Source organism: Caloenas nicobarica, chromosome 1, assembly GCF_036013445.1.
Source record: "Caloenas nicobarica isolate bCalNic1 chromosome 1, bCalNic1.hap1, whole genome shotgun sequence".
Classification (NCBI taxonomy): domain Eukaryota; kingdom Metazoa; phylum Chordata; class Aves; order Columbiformes; family Columbidae; genus Caloenas; species Caloenas nicobarica.
The window spans coordinates 41625116-41641967 of NC_088245.1; the positions used below are offsets into that span (position 1 = coordinate 41625116).

The 16852-nt window shown below is 44.2% G+C and overlaps 1 protein-coding gene across 1 annotated transcript; it reads right to left on the reverse strand.

The window, feature by feature from the left end:
* Positions 1–768: 768 nt before the first annotated feature.
* Positions 769–16834, reverse strand: DESI1 (desumoylating isopeptidase 1). Its single transcript, XM_065657862.1, is given in 7 exon segments — positions 769–3917; positions 5600–5722; positions 6516–6625; positions 7284–7353; positions 8288–8309; positions 16566–16809; positions 16811–16834. Coding segments are annotated over 7 exon segments (687 nt in total). The 3' UTR covers positions 769–3823.
* Positions 16835–16852: the final 18 nt, after the last annotated feature.

Here is a 16852-nt window from a genome sequence, read left to right on the forward strand (position 1 = left end):
ACAGCCCAAAATAACCACAACCGCGAATCTTCGTTAAAGCCCCTTTCTGTTCCAAGCCCTCTTCTGTATGACACTGATACAGACTGTTATACAAACAGCAAACTGCGTGGTTTGCCATTTTGATGCCATCGATAAGCATGCAGAAAGCTGAACTGAGCAGAATTAATTTCTTCCCCAGAGCCAGGTATTTCCCCTGCTCCTTAACAGCCCACCGGCAGAGACATGATGAGCAGTGCTCCACTATCCTCACCAATACCCTCTCTGCAGCTCCAAAAGAAATCAGGCATGAAGTCCACTTCTTAAAGCTGCTTTTTTTTCCTTTTGAAACTAGTAGCATCGAGACAAATCAGGAAAAGCTTAGAGCCTTTTCCTATGGTTAAGCTCTGTTGGGCCTCTTCAACAGCAGACATTAGACATTTCATTCTTGCAGTTAGATGAGCAAGGGCTGCACAAAACCCATGCTGACAGCACACCTATTGTCCAGCCTTCATTCACTTCATCCAAATTTTGTCAACCTTCAGGAGTGCAGTCTTGATAAGACAGCACAGTGCTTACAGAAGGAAAATTTTCACAAACTTATATAAGAATATTGCCTGTGACCAGTTCTGGCAAACAGCAGTAGCCACTGCTACTTCCAGGAGCAGTATCTGGCACAAACTGCTCAGTTTCTCATCTTGTGCTTTCCAGCTGGGACCAGAGTGAAGAAAATGACTTCTGGTCAGCTGCATCCGCTGGGCAGCTGCATGGATACACACATTCAAACATGAAAACTTGCTGTATTTCTTTTTATTGTAATAGAAAAAAAACCCAACAAACCACAAATAAATCAAAACATCACTTTTTCCCTAAAGACATTATTAACATTTTTTAAATGGCACAGGGGAACCCCAGCAATAGAAGACACAAGAGTAAGTGTGGGCAAAAGGGTTCTGTTCCCTTTCAGGAGTTCAGTTTCCCTGCCCCTTTGTCAATCAGCTGGCTGAAGTTCATCACCTATATACATTTACATACACTTCTCTAGTTTATATTCCTATGGGTAGGTAGGGCTGGGTGGAATGTTGGGGGCACAGTCCTGCAATTTACACATAACCATCTTTGGAAAAAATGGGTTTCCCAAGAGGCCTACAGGGCTCTCCCAAGCAAACAGGATTCCCTCCCATAGTTCCTTTGCCACGAAACACAGAGTAGGTCCCAAGCCCAGCAGACTCTCTAGTAGCCCCGTGGCTACTGCAAACAGTATATGGCCACGTGAAATTTTACCCAGTGACCTAGAAGTAGCAGCATTATCTCTGCAAAGGGGCTGCTCAGGAGGGGAAAATGCAGATTGCAAAATGCATGGGGTGAATGTCTTCCCTTTTCTGCCTCCTGAGAGGATGTAAAAAGTCCTGAAGTAGGCAGCCAAGCAGAAAGCAGACTCAGGACCTCTCAGGCAGTGGACATATAGGGAATATCCTCATTGTGCCAGAGCATGGGGCAGAAACTGTGGCACCAGTGCTTCCACCACAGACAGCTGTGCCTGAAGTGAGAGTTTGCTGAAAGACAAGCAATCACAGCTGTGCTGCTTGCAGGTACCAAACTAGCACATCTAGATGTAGGGCTGCACTGTATCAGCTTGAGTATACCTGTTCAACTGAGGAAGCTCCAAGATCTCTAACATGCTACAGCATTTTGTGGCACAATGGTGTGTGTATTAAGATGAGAGACTGGTTACTCTTCACACAATAAGTGTGGGAAAAGACTGGAGAGGATATATGTAATAAACAGGAAAACTAAGCTATGGCTTCGCACAAAAACACCAATCCTTCCTCCAGAAGCACCAAAAGGCATTCATAAGTGATTTATTATAGAATGCTTTCTGCAAATAGGACATTTTGATGGGGTAAGATTGAAAGCTTTTGTAGAAGCCCAAGTACTAACTGCTACGGAAGTCTCCAAGTCCAGCCCACCAAATGAAATGCTTAAGGAGAAGTTGATGGCACAAGTGGAGAATGACAAGGAAAAAAAAAAAAACAATCTGGGATGCAAGAGCCACTGCTGTGCACTGAGAGCAGGTACAGACAAAACTGCCAAACAGCACCCTATTTCCATTTGTGTAGTGACCCCACAAGGTGCAGGGCAACAGAGTATTTGACAGAGTGCAGTTTTCCACCTGCAGTTTTCCACCACCTCAAAAATATGAGCTGTTATAGTTCACATTGAGTAACAGTGTGAGAAACTTATCAAACTGTATTATTCCGAGAGAAACAGCTCAGCAGAGGAAAGACATCTCCTCTATACTCCTTAGGTATACAGGAAATTTCCAGTGCTGGAAGTCTGAGATTCAAGATGGAACTTGGCAGCAATACTTTTCACAACAAAGCACTAGACAAAGGGCTGCACATTTGCACAGATGCTTTTTCAGCAGCATCTGGGACATGCAATCCCTGTTTATGGAGCATCAGCAATGTTTTGGGGTTTCTCTTATGTCTTTCTTATGTTCCCTCCTAAATTGTTACTGTTACAAAATTGTTCAGGAAAATAGTGTGTATGCATGCATGAAAAGAAATCAATGTGTCTATTCCTTCATTCCCTTGATCTTTTTCCACTGCAAATAATTACAAAGCTGCAAGACTCAAACTAGAAGATGCAGTATTGATATGATCAAATGTCAATCTAAGGACAGGACTGCCTCTGCGTGTAACACAAACTCAATTGTTCCACAGAAAAGCTTAATTTTACTCTTCCTCATTTTCTTCACATTTGGGGAGACCCATCACCTATTTCTCTTACACTTAAGCAGAGCCCCCTCTGTGATGTGCTTGACTGCTTTGGAAAGGGCAGCGGTATCAAAGAAAGTTGGAACTCCTGCTGTGTCTGCAACTAGATACTGAAGGCAGAATTGGTCCACCTTATATTATCATGCAGTTGCCATGCTATTCCTGCCTCACTGTACTGAAACTCTGTCTTGGTAACAAAAAAACCCAACAAACAGCTCTTATGCAAAGGTAAATAGTTAACAAGGTTCTGTCTATCTGCTGATAAGCTTACATGCAAGAAAAGGAAACATTTCACTTCATTTTACTTTCACCTGAAATTTGTTTCTACCACTTCAGCTCACAAGATTCTGTTCTTTCAGCTGGTTCTTTCCCATAACTCCTGGACCTAGTGTTATGAGGCTCTTGGGAATCTTCGGTTCCAGCCTCCCTCCCACACACGGCTACTCCCATTGAAAGTTTCAGCTTTCCAGTGTGACACTGACGCACGGTTCAGCTTGATCACCTTTCCCACACAGCTGTGCCACTGCAAACATTCTGATCAGACCAGTTCAGCTTTTGCCCTGAGCAAATAAAATAATGTCAATGAAATATGCAGAAGACTAATCCTGGGACACCTTCACTTCCTAGGATACCAATACTTCCTTTGTCTTTCTGCTACAGACTTCGGCAAATACCCCCATAATAGAGGTAGTGACAGGAGAAGGAGATGCAAGCCCACAAGGGATGACTAAGACATTCCCTTATTTACTCCAAATCGTGTAATGGGCCCTTGAATGCTCATGGAATGAATTCCCACTTACCAGCACAGGAGTTACTTAGGAAGTGTCGGCCTACTCGGGCAAGACAACCTTTATAAATTAGTAGAATACTATTAGAAATTATGGCAATCTTTTTGGTAGCATTGTCTTACATGCACCCTGATAAACCCTCTCCCTAGGAAAATTTAAAACTTGTCTTGTAACTTCTGTAGAGTTAATTCTGATGGGAAATTATAAAAGAGAAATCTGGTAGATTCATGTTTAAAAAGGAAGAGGCCTGGTGAGGCTGGGCATATGGGATCACTCCTGTTAGCTCTGTCCATTGTGTCTGCTGAAGGTATTTCCTCCAGGTGGCTGGATCTGGACGGAGTCCAGGAGAGGCCTTAAAGCTTGTCCAAAAGGTCTAAGAAGGTAAAGAAATAAACATGTCAAATAGCTTATTTGATGAACAGCTTTCACCATTTACTACTGAAGTGCACTCACTTCCTAGAGTGCAAACTGACATTGTAGAAGCAAATTTGAAGAATAGAGTTCCACTACAAGCTAAAGCAAATGAATTTAACCTGTTAAACAGAGTTTACTGTTCAAACACTAAGAATCTTAATCATGATTTTCTATAAGCTAGTTCTGAGTCCTAACATGCCCAGACTGCTAATGTGGTAATACCATGTCTGAAACCAGCTTTTAGTAATTCATTCTACTTAAGTGTACCAATGAAATCCCTGTTATGCAACTGCAGTGCTCCATTAAGTACTACATCAGTATTAAAGATTCTTCTAGAAGAATAGCCTCTAGCCCCCTTAAAAGACAATGGTTCAACACACACAGAATAAATTCTTGTTGCAATCCGAACACCTGGTTTATCTTTTGATATGACTCACCGTTACAGACTTTATCTGATTTTGAGAGATCTGAGGAGATAAAAACCCAGGGTAGGAGACAAGTGTCTCCCAAACAATGTGGTATACCACTGTTAGGAGAAATAAAACCTAAAAGACAGAGCTTGAAAGATTCCACTGGGAACCCCATTGGCTCAGACAACTAAAAAAAAAAAAAAAAGTTGAGCTGACCTACCAGGCAAGAATTCTTCATTTCCTCTCTTCCATAGCTTTAAAATTGTAGCATTAATTTAAAAATTACATCTCCTCTGCCTCTTCACAAGCAAAGCTGACACCTCCACTGCAGTTATGGTGCTTCGAGCAAGAGAAGCGAGCTTTAACAGATACTGGTTCCTAAGACAAAAAGACTCGCAACATGTTCTGAAACTTTCCCCTCTACTCTGCCCTGGTGAGACCACGTCTGGAATATTGTGTCCAGTTCTGGGCCCTCAGTTCAAGAAGGACAGGGAACTGCTGGAGAGAGTCCAGCGCAGGGCCACAAAGATGATTAAGGGAGTGGAGCATCTCCCTTATGAGGAAAGGCTGAGGGAGCTGGGTCTCTTTAGCTTGGAGAAGAGGAGACTGAGGGGTGACCTCATTAATGTTTATAAATATATAAAGGGTGAGTGTCACGAGGATGGAGCCAGGCTCTTCTCGGTGACAACCAACAGTAAGACAAGGGGCAATGGGTACAAACTGGAACACAGGAGGTTCCATTTACATTTGAGAAGAAACTTCTTCACGGTGAGGGTGACGGAGCACTCGAACAGGCTGCCCAGGGAGGTTGTGGAGTCTCCTTCTCTGGAGACATTCAAAACCCGCCTGGACGCCTTCCTGTGTAACCTCATCTGGGTGTTCCTGCTCCGGCGGGGGGGTTGGACTAGATGATCTTTCGAGGTCCCTTCCAATCCCTAACATTCTGTGATTCTGTGATTTCTACACTCGTCTGGTCGCACATGAGAGCATCATAAAATAACTAATTTAAGTTAAAGGCAGAAGAAAAACCTTCTCCTGTCCTCTTAGTAATGTCAGTCAGCATTTGTCGTACGGTGTTGTAAGTGTTGAAGTAAATCAAGTAGCATCTTCTCCTTAATCTTACGCTGGTTCTCAGAGAGAGTCAGCAGAAACTGGTACCACTGGCTCTGTCAAATGTTTAAGCATTAGCATGAAGCAATACACTACAGAGAGGAGCAGCATGGACACTCACGTGGCAAGAACTTCAGCTGGAAGGTCAGTGATGTAGGAAGGGATTTTTCTCCCTGTCAGGAACTGTGCCACTTCATTACTGAAGGTGTTGCAGTTATGTTCAAAGAGGTTGTAAGACTCTCCTCTGTGCCACAGGAAAGGAAATGAAACAAAAAAGACCGACTCAGCAATAAATCTAGCAAGCAGAAAAACTTAGACCCCTAATGGGGAACACCTCCTTACATTAGCACTTTTTTCCCACAAAGAATTCTAAGGCAAATAGATGAAATACAGACATCAATTAACCTTCAAATTCAACTGAATCAAGGTGGAAAATGACATCTCTCTGCATCACTGACTTTATACAATGTTATTTTGGAGGATAGGTGAGGTCAGGTTTCTTCAGTTAAAACTGCAGAAGGAATAATGAGAAATCAGAGGAATTACTGACATGGAAATATAGGCAGAACATTAAATACTACCGTTTCCTACTCTTGTGAGAAGTAGACTAGATACTTCAGCAGTCAAGACCTTGCTTTTACTCATGTGAAAGCTGGCAGCTTTACTACAACACTTCACCTATGACTCACGGGCAAAGCACTATTTACTGAGATATTTCATATAGTGCCTTCATTTTCCCTGGTGATTCTCTCAAAGGCATATCAGGCATCATTCCATCTTGTGAAACACAGCGTGAAAGATTTCCTGGCAGAATGGTTCCCCAGCCTGGCTCAAGGCTGGCACACCAGAGGGCTGCCTAGCCGGTAGCTCCTTGTGCATCACTTCCAGTCGTGTATTTGGAGAGTAACCAAATAATACACTAAGCAGACAAAGCTCTGTGAGTGCGATTGGTTTCATAATACCTTCCTCCGTTCTGCACCCCTTCCCCTAAAGGTTTTTTCTGTTACACAGATTTCATAGTACAAGCTGCTACTTACCGGAACATAGACTCCCCCAAAGAGGAAAGATATTCCAGAAAAATTTCTTCTGTGACTTCGGTGTTTCCCAGGTCTACAACCGAGTCTGGGGGGCCAAGAAGTGTCCCTCCCTGTAAAAATTAACAGCCAGAAGACAATGTTAAATGGACAGACTGAATTATTTTGGAGGACTCTATTGAATACAGCTCTCATGGCTTGTCCAGGCACAAGAGGAGGAACTTTTGGTATGTTTGTCAAGCAAAAAGTCCCACTGGCCTCCTCTGTTCTGAACTCAGAGGATGAGGAGTAACATGCAACTTAAGTTTCAGCTTGTATACTTGGCTCTTGGTGCTGAAAGCTCAAAGCTATGGCAAAATTCTGCTTTAAGAAGAATGGCCTATCAGTTTTGACTCTCCAAGAACAGAAATATCTGACAAAGCCTCACAAATTTGTTTATCTTAAAAAGGATGCCTTGAGTTGTCAAGTCTGCATGTAAAACCTATTGATCCAGAATTAGACAAGGTGTCACTCTGGCAATGCAGCTGGATAAGATATCTTGAACAGATACACTCTACCAGCAGAAACAACCTCCAACCTGTATTTAGTTGGGCTTAAACCCACTGTCCATGCTCCCTTTTCCTCAATTGCCCTGGGCGACCACGGCAAGCAGTCACATCTGGCTGAATTCAGAAGCCTCTTGCTGCTTTTCTAACAGACAGTGACACAAGCAGTTCTGATCAGGTAACCCTATCACTAAATTATCTTATCAGAAAAACAAGTTTAACTTACAGGTGCACAGCTGGAGATTCCTCCACTGCCATAGAAGAACTCATCCTTGTGGACTATTATGGAGGTGTGCCTGCCACAGAGAACAGAAAACAGGTGAAACAAAGGAAGCCTTTAACATAGCACATAAATCACTGGTAAATTTATGTGCTCAAGGACATCATGAAGTGAGTAACTGAAAGAAAAGATCAATGGGTTTCTGTGAGTAGGAACAGTGTCTGCTGCGACATGAATGGATATGGAAGCAACGATTATCAAGCCCACTGTAACTCTGTAGGTGGCTGGGAAAGCACAGGCTCAGCTAGGTGCCCAAGCATGAGGGAATATAGGAAGAAAGGGACTTCTACCCCAGCACGAGATCTCCAGCAGCCTCTTTCGGCTAAAGGGTCAAGAGAAGTCACAGAGAGACAGAGCTAGCCCTGCTATCACATACACAAAAGTGCACACCTGATAGCCACTGACTGAGAAGGTCAGTCACTCGAGATGGATCAATAGAGAGGGAAGTAGATGGACAAGGGTTTGGGCTTTTTTTTTTTTGCCTTAAAAAAAACCCAACCAACCAAAACAAAACCCAAGCCTCTTGACACGATATATCGAATTAGGGAGTGTTTTGTAACCAAATGTAGGCACTGCTCTTACATGCCAGAAGGCCTGATTCTGTAATACATGCTTCCCACCCACTCTTCTACTGTCATGTTTAGTCATGCCTGCAACTGGAAGTCAAAGTGCTCGGGACAAGGACAACATCCTACCCTTGAAAAAGTGTATAACTGCACTAAAATGCAACAACTGCTAGCAATGCTTCTTTTCATGGGTCCCATGGAGTTTTAAATGGAGAAGTTTAACCAGTACCTGACTGTACATCACCTCACTACCAATCAGCATTCATGAACAAAAAGTGCCTTGGTCTCTCTTGAGCATCAAAACGTTAAGATCTGAAGCATATATAATCTCATATTGAAAATACTTCCTACACTACACAGTGTTTAACACATCTAGTTACTTACCAGATGCCATCCAGCTGTTTCCCTGTATGAAGAGAAAATAATAGTTATTAGCAATGTATTTTCCAGATTTCAGCCTACTTTCTGTCGGTCACTTAGGAACCATGCTTATTATTTCACCATGACAGTAACACCCAAGATTTCATCCCAGAGTTGCCCCTAATGCGACAGAATGTCTTTCTTTCAAAGGAACTACTCCATCCACACTACTGCTGCACTTCTTTCCTCCTTCATGCAGAGGCAGCAATGCCATCCTATCCTGTCACTGCTTGACTTCCTTGGGCTTTTCTCTACAGACCAAGAAAATAAATGTTTTCCTAAAATCAGAATCTTCAGTCAGGACCAGAAGAGTTGAATTTTACACCAATTCCATAACTGCAGGCAGTTAGCCAGCACAGAGTATTAACTTTTCTATTTCAGTAACTGATGAGAGATCTGACAGGACATATAATCCGTGGTGATAGTGTCTATAATCTATTCCATGGTTTCTTCCTTTCCCTCCCTCCCCTGCCCTTAAAAGTGAACAATTTAAGTGGGGGTTGGGGACAAGAATTGCAAGATTGAAATTTATACAAGTAACAAAATGGTGTTTTGTAGAACACAGCAAAGACTTGCTTCAGGAACAGCTAAACTAATAATATCATTGCATCTTAGAGAAAAAGTCCCTTCTTAAGTGCTTTTCCAGTTCCCTAGAAGTGGGAAACAAACCTCTCTGTGTTCATGGTACCTGCTTCAGATGAGGGTTGTGTAAGAGTGGAGGCAGGGAAAAGGCTGTTGTGACAATACAGACATCAGTCAAAGCAAGTACACACAGTTTGGAAGTAGGTGGACTGATCTGTCACTACCATGGATCACAGCCAGGCAGCAAGCATATTCACTGTCAACCCACCGCACAGAAATGTAGGCATGGAGTAGAATGAAGGCCAAAAGACAGTAGCAACGACGACAGAAGCAGAGCAGTGTGTTGTAACATCTCAGGAGCATTTGCTGCCCCTTTAGCTTGTCCCATGCTGTTGTGCTCCTCGATCCTCTGGCTCTCGTTCCACACCTTCCCCATCAGAGCTGTCACCTTGCGCCCTGGAGATGCCAAAAACCACTGACACCAGCACCATTTGAGGCAGAGTATCACTGCCCTCACTTTAGCAGCTGGCCTACGACAGGCTGTACTGCCTGGCTTTGTGTAGTCAGTGTTCGGCATATCTGTCAACAAATTATTACACCTTTGTTCACAATCAATCACTGTTTTCCACTAGAAACTTGAACTTTATCCTCCAGGGCAGAGAAACAAACCATTTCAAAGGTGGCACATACTAGAATTGTATCTGCCCTCTTGCATGTTAAAGAGAAAAAGAACATCTTAATACTTACTTTCACACACATATCCAGCAAACAACTATGAATTGCTTTCCAAAAAGTTGTCACTTTGCACCTATATTCTGTGTGCAGGCAAAAGAGTTATAGCAGATGCTGACAATGTCACAGGTGCTCCCAGGAACCTGCTCGTGCAACTACAACACCTCCTTGTAAAGATCATTGCAGCAAAGGCTACCACACATTGGGCTGCTCTAGCAAGACTGCAGTCAGAATCTCGGGGCAGGTGACTCTTTCTCCCTATTTGACGCTTGTGAGACCACGTCTGGAGTGCCGTGGCCACTTTTGGATCCCTCCCAGTACAAAAGACACTGACATACCAGGAAGGAGCACTTGCTGTATTGAAGAGCAGCTGAAGAGAACTGGTCTGTTCAGCCTCAAGAAGAGAAGGCCAAGAGTCCTTACTGCTGTCTACAACTACCTAATGGATATGGAGAAAAGAGAGCCTTCTGCTCAGAGGAGCACAGTGAAAGGCAACAGGTGCTAGCTAGAAAATGGGAAATACCCAACTCAGTAAAAGGAAGAAAAAAAATTACCATTAAGGTGGTCAAACACTGGGGCCGGGATCCAGAAAACATGTGGGATTTCCATCCTTGGAGGTACTCAGAACTCGGCTGCCTGGGGCCCTGAAAAATCTGCTCTCGCCAGATCTACCTTGAGCAGGACCTCCAGAGGTCCCTTTTCACCAATGCAATTCTCTGATTGTATGAACAAAACCCAGAGTTCAGGAAAGGGCCTTTGCATTAGACTGCAGTCCAGCCCTGGGGGGGCTCCTCTATGTCTGCTACACACCAAATCCATAGCTAACAACAGGCAGCAATTGCCAGGGCAATAACAGAACAGCTCTTGGCAAGTGAAGCGGCCCATCTTCACATGGCCAGTCTGCCCGAGGCTGCTCAGTGAGGTCAGTTTGTTCCCAGCACTGGTTTGATGATCTTAATGGAGCTACTGACCTGCTGTTTTTGCTTGGCTCCTGTAAGACATTAACCAGGCTGGCATTGTGGAAAACACATGCCAGATCTGCAGTGCTGATGACACTAAGGCATACATGGTAGCTCTCCAGCCTGCTACAGACAACATAAAATCCCTTTCTGCCACTGGTGGTCTGTGCTTGGTCAGAGGCAGTGCAAGCCTCTCCAGTGACACCACCACTAGGGAATCCCATGCCTAAGAAACCCATCGTATTATTGGTCACACACGTATCACTCAGAGACATCCGAGACCAGGAACATTTGGTATGCTGCTGCAGTTTCCCATGCTGCACAACTGGCTGTTGTCATCTCAACTCCAAACTGACTGACAGGAATAAATCGATGGCCACCAGCTTCTGAGGAACTTGGGCAGCTCCCTTTCCTGCTGCTCAGCACGAATCTCAATGTTGTTTGTCTCTTGCATCATGTAAGAGGCTCTGTACAGACCTTCACGGACACCATCACCTTTCTCCTGAAGTTTTGCCTCTGTTGGTGATCCTCCTATATGACTCTTCTTGCCTTTCTCTCAAACTCAGACAATGCACAGAACAACCACTGCGGCTCCTGACAAGCTCACACAAAGCCATCAGGGCAGTCTGCACTAAGGAGTTAATGTCTTACCTTCTGCTGGACATTGTCCACTATATAGAAAATACATTGCTTGCAGCCTCTGAAGGTGACACTTTCCAATAACGCTGCTTCTGGCTGCACTGTTCAGCTTAAAAAATGAAAAGGTCAAGCTTGCCAGGGAGCCTCCCCTAATAATGCTTCAGTGCAACAGAGCTTATATTCCATAGTCAATTCAGGGGTTTAGAAGAAGGGATTGCAAACACCATCTGGGATATTGGCAGACATCACATTCCATGTTCTTCCACTCCTTGCCGCAACACTCCAAACTCCCATGGCACGCTGCAATGTGAGTGGAACTATACGCTGGTGCTGCCACCAAAACCAACACATTTGCTCATAACATAAGGCTCTCTAGAACTACATGTAGAAGTCTGATTTCCCAGTAATTTCTGTTTGATCTGCAAAAAACCTTTAAATTGCAGACGTTACCCTCCGCTCAATACCTACAGCAAAGCTGACCCAAATGATGCACACGCATTTAATGCGGAACAGGAACGCCCTGATGGGATGCCACTCTTCTGGGCATCATCCCAGTAAAACTCTTTTGGGATGATGCTCTTTTGGGTTCATCCAGGTAAAACAGGGAGACAGCAAGATGCCTAGAGAGCTTGAATATTTCAATGGCTGTTGAGCAGGAAAGGGTGTTACAAATTTAGATGTACACAATCATACAACAATTAGTGCATATGGTCAAGCTGCTGGGTGATAGCTGTCCCACAGTAACTGCCTGTGCGCAGGCTCAGCCTGAAGTAAACGGGAAGCAATTCAGCTTAATTTGATCTGCTTCCATCACGAGCTAATGCAAGTCAGGCTACCTTGCGTTTGTCACAGACGTGAAAGTTCCTGTGTTATATCTGTGAGAGTTTAGGGTCATAGCTTGTCAGTCTTTGGAAATCTGATCACATATCTGATTCTTTAAGTCTTTTTTTTTTTTTTTCTCCCTTGCCAAGGTGCTTATATGGATCTTTCCTGAAAATACTCGGTGGAACTCAGGAGGGGATGCCAATTCAGCATAGCTCTGTGTGCTTAAGCATCTCAAAGATTCAAATCGCAAAGTATCATCTAGCAAGTAAACAAGTTTTTTATTTGCTGTTATTTTTCATTCTAACATTCATAGCTGAAATACTTTCATGGTGTTCAAACAAGCCAGAAAATTATGAGAAAAATACAACATTCAAATGCATTAAACAATTCCAGGACCCTCAGCTTTGCCTTAGAATGAAGTAGATAGATTTGTTTTTTGCACAGCTGATTCAGGAGACTATCATTGTTGGGATATAAGGGTATTTTGAAAGAAGCAAGCAAGCCTGTATAATTTTAGAATGCGATCAAATGCAATTACTTCCATGCTTGGATTTATCTGGAAGGCCAAGCAGAAGGGAGATTAGATGCTCACCAATCTCTTTTACTGGCATGGTTAACTTTTTAATCTTGAGGACCACACGATGTAGCACAATCCTGTGCTCTTTAAGTATCAAATGAAAGTGGCATTTGTAGATTAATACAAATTATGAGACTGAAGGGCAGAAGCGTTCTGAGACATGAAGGAATTGTAGAAGGTGATGGGCACTTGGTTTATCCCATTCAGAGCTCAGGACATCCATCCCTCAGCACAAGAACAATACCTGTTCCCGAGCTGTAAAGTAAAGAAACAATAGGAAGCTCAGTATTTTTAACAACATATCTATCCTCCGCAATGGATATGCAAGCCCCAGAAGACCCTACAAGATCCCAGAAAAGTAGTGAACTTGTCTCCTGTGGAACTGGAAGTGATATAATTTGGTCAACCAATGTAGATATTTCTACATTGCTTTGCGTATCACTGCAATTTCCTTAGGTCAATCTATTAAGGTTCCTGCCCTTTTTGAATTGAAAATTATCTTAATTAGTCAAACACTTTCTCCTTGTGCTACTGAGGGTGCTCAACTGAAGCAAAAAATCTAACGAGAAGGGAGGAGTCTGCTTCAGTTCCCTTCTTCCTTGAGGTGCCTAGAAACACTAAGAAGTAGACTAGGTTGGGGGATGGTAACGCATTTGATTTTTGTGAAATCCCAAGCAAATGCTCTGGAGCAAAGTTGAAGGAATCTCGTGCTGGAGAAATCGAAAAAAATCTTCAGAATGAGTGGAGGAGAAGGTACCTGCTTTTAGCAGTTACCTTTTGCTCCAGCTTTTTCTGGGCTGTTAAGTCCTTACAGCTGAATGTACCACTTAAAAATTTCAACCAACACATAACTCCCAGCCAACTCACCATTAATTTATACTGCATGGAGCCAAAGCTGCTGTGGTAAACTAAGCTCCTGCCCATTCTGTGAGTCACATGTGCAACAATCTCCGCTACAGGAAAAGAGAACTTCGAGAGCTGCAAGACATTTTTCTTTAAGCCCATGATGCAACAGGATTTTAATCTTCCCTAAAGATTTATCTGCCTTTGGACATCTACTTCAAAATCAGCGCTGCAAGCTGAATGATTCTGTCTTCCTCTCCACCTCCCATAGAATCAGGTGAACTTTGCTTTCTGCCCTGAAAACAGAAAATCTCATTGCATTCAGGTTAACATTTGTTTTTAGATCATGCATTTGGACAGACGAACGTAGTCTCAGACTGAGAATGCAGGAGAGAGGGAGAAAAATACCTGTAGAGAAGAGACACGTAGAGAAACAGCACACAAAAATTAAACATGCCACTTCCGATATCAAACACAATTGAACTACAATATTTGGTCATGTTTAGAAATATACACTGAAAAATTACAGGAAACTCCCAGAAAGGTAGAAAAAACAAAATAGCCTGGGTAAAAAAGAAAACAAATTGTCAAGAAAAGCAAGGATGTGCCCAAGGACCACGACTAAGTCACTCCAAAGCCTGCCATGAACAGCGCTGTACAGTTCCACCTTTCAGGTTCATCACTCAACCACAATGGAAAGAAATGACACTGAAAAAGTTAGGATAATGTTTAGTAGTGCCAGCTGATCCCTGAATGCTGCATTGACATAATGCATAATACCTCTGGATCCTATTAGCACCAGAAGACACCATGAGATGATGCTCTCGCAGTGGTCAACCCCATAAGAAGGGATTCATCCCCCTCTGGCAGGCGGATCCGACTTTGTTTCCAAGCATGCTGGGAACTGATTTTAGCACAATCAATTATCATATTGGACTTTTTTTTCTCCTAAAATACATGTATTTCAGTGTAGGTGATGTTACAGAATTATCATGAGGAGCAGAAGTATTGTTTCAGTCAAACTTGGCATCTATGGAAAGAATACTAGAAGTACAGACAACAAATGTTTAGCACTAAATCACCTAATAAATCCTTTCTTCTTCAATTCCTATGACTTTGCCTGATGATGTACAGTTTATGACCACTACTGACCAAAAAAACGGAAAAATAGCTATTGACCATTTAAAAGTTGATGTACAGAGAAATAGCAACAGTTTTTGTTATTCTTTGAGAAAACAAAACAAATTTTAAAAGGTGTGTACATGAGGAAAGAGGTATTCTCTCCATCCCTTTGCTCTTGGGGAGGCTTCTAAAATAGTGAGATATGACAGAGCCGAGTGAAAATGCACAGAAAATACTCTAACTCAAAGGAAAAAAGCAATAAACAATGATTTGTTTTACTGACATTCCAGTCGCTGGATCTACATAATCCCAGATATTCTGCAGTCTGCCTTGTCACTGTGACCACACAGGCCTAGTTGGCCCAGTTCCACAAACATGCCTGAAGTCAGCCAGTTCCCCGGCAGCACCAGCAAGCAACATTTCCCCATGCTACCGAGAGAAGTGTTCAGATTTTTAAGTTTTCCTTTCCATTATTCAGACTCCTAGAAACTCGGCACCAAACTGTATCTCAAGCACAAGGTTTTAAGTTGTTGATTGGGAATCATAAAAAGCATCAAAAATTAAGTCATGCACTAAATGTTTTAATGCGGGAATTCAGAAAGCTACAAGGTCCCAAGATTGATTTTGTGGGTAATAAGAGAGCTAAAAAGCCATCGCTTGATTGGTGTGAAGATCAGCATAGAGATACGTTTAGAAACAGGTTGTCACTGTATAAGTCTACGTCTAGACCAACACTTTGAAATAAGACTAGTTAAAATCTGCTCAGCTCAAACACAGGTAGATGAAGCACACATGTAATCTATTTTATGATTAACTCTTAGGACAAGATGAGGCACGGCTATTATGAATTAACACATGAGAAATTACTTCCCTGAGGGCTATAACAGAAGCAACTCTGACTGCACAAAAAATTTTGAGGTTATCCAGGGTGGGAAACACACATCTCCCAAAGCTGTCACTGCTCTCTGGCTAACAGAGCACTTCACATGTGAGCTCTGTAATATTTCCTTCACAGCTTGGCAAGCCTATTGTTGATGTGCATGAAACCTCATGCTAAGAACTATTTGGACTTTCATTTTAAGCTTCCAGGATAGCACAGAATCTTCTTGTAGGACAGATGAGCAAAGTGAATGCCAACAAACTGTAAAACAAGATTACATGGAGCCATCTGCTCAGACACTGAGCTTGTTGGGAAGCCTCATCTCACACAGACAGTTGGTCTGACACAGGCCAGAGTCTACACGTAACGGGTATAAACCACTCTCTGTCTTTCTACTTCACACTTGTAAAAGTCCAAGCAAAACCTAAGTTTCCTTGACATCCCTAGTCCAGGGCTCAGTTGGAAACACATGCGATTCTTGATAAGACGCACAAGAAACTTTTACAAACTCTCTGGAAGGAGAAGGTGGCCAGTTGCACATCTCAAGCCGTGCAACGCCTGCCCCAGTCCAGCCTCACCGCGACACGGAGCTGCGTGGACTCAATGACCCCGTGAGCAGCAGAAGCCTTCCCTCCACTTCAGCTTTCCTGCCAAGGCATCACAGCAGCTGGGAACCGAGTTTTCCCTCCTCTCATCAGGGGCTAAGTAATACTTTTAATTAGCTTTTAGTAAATGAAATGAGCGAAGCAGCAAAGGACGGATGAGGGAAAAGAGGCTGAACGCTGTTCACCTGGAGCCGCCTTACAGAGCTGGTCCTGGAGCTGCAGCTAAACCCCCCTCGGCTGGCACACCCCGGGCCCGCACACCCCCAAGCCGCGCTCGGCCCCAGCCACCGCACCCCCAGGGAGCCCTTCCCCGGCGGGCCGCTCCCTCGGGACAGCGGCACCGGGCGGGGCTGCGGGGGAAGCCACCCCCGGGTCCCGCTTCCCGGCGAGGCCGGGCCGCGGCGGCCGGTGTGGGAACACGAGCCCCGGGGAGGCGACGAGAGGGGAGGGGTGTCCGGTGCCCCCGCCGTGCTCTTACCCAGCATGAGGGGGCTGAGGCGCCGGGCCATGCCCTTGGACAGGTCGTACACATAGAGCTTCACGGGGTGCAGGGCCAGCGGCTCCTCCATGGGGGTGCGGGCGCGGCCGCCGGGCGGCACCCGGAGCCCTGGCAGACACCCGCCGGGCGCCGGGAAGCGGAGGGGAATGGCGGCCCTAAGTGCCGGGCCCGCCGCAGCTCCCGGGCGCGGCGGCACCGACCGTGAGGGGACAGACGGAACAGAAAGGGGCGACGCTGGCTCTGCGCATGCGCGGCGACCGCCGGCC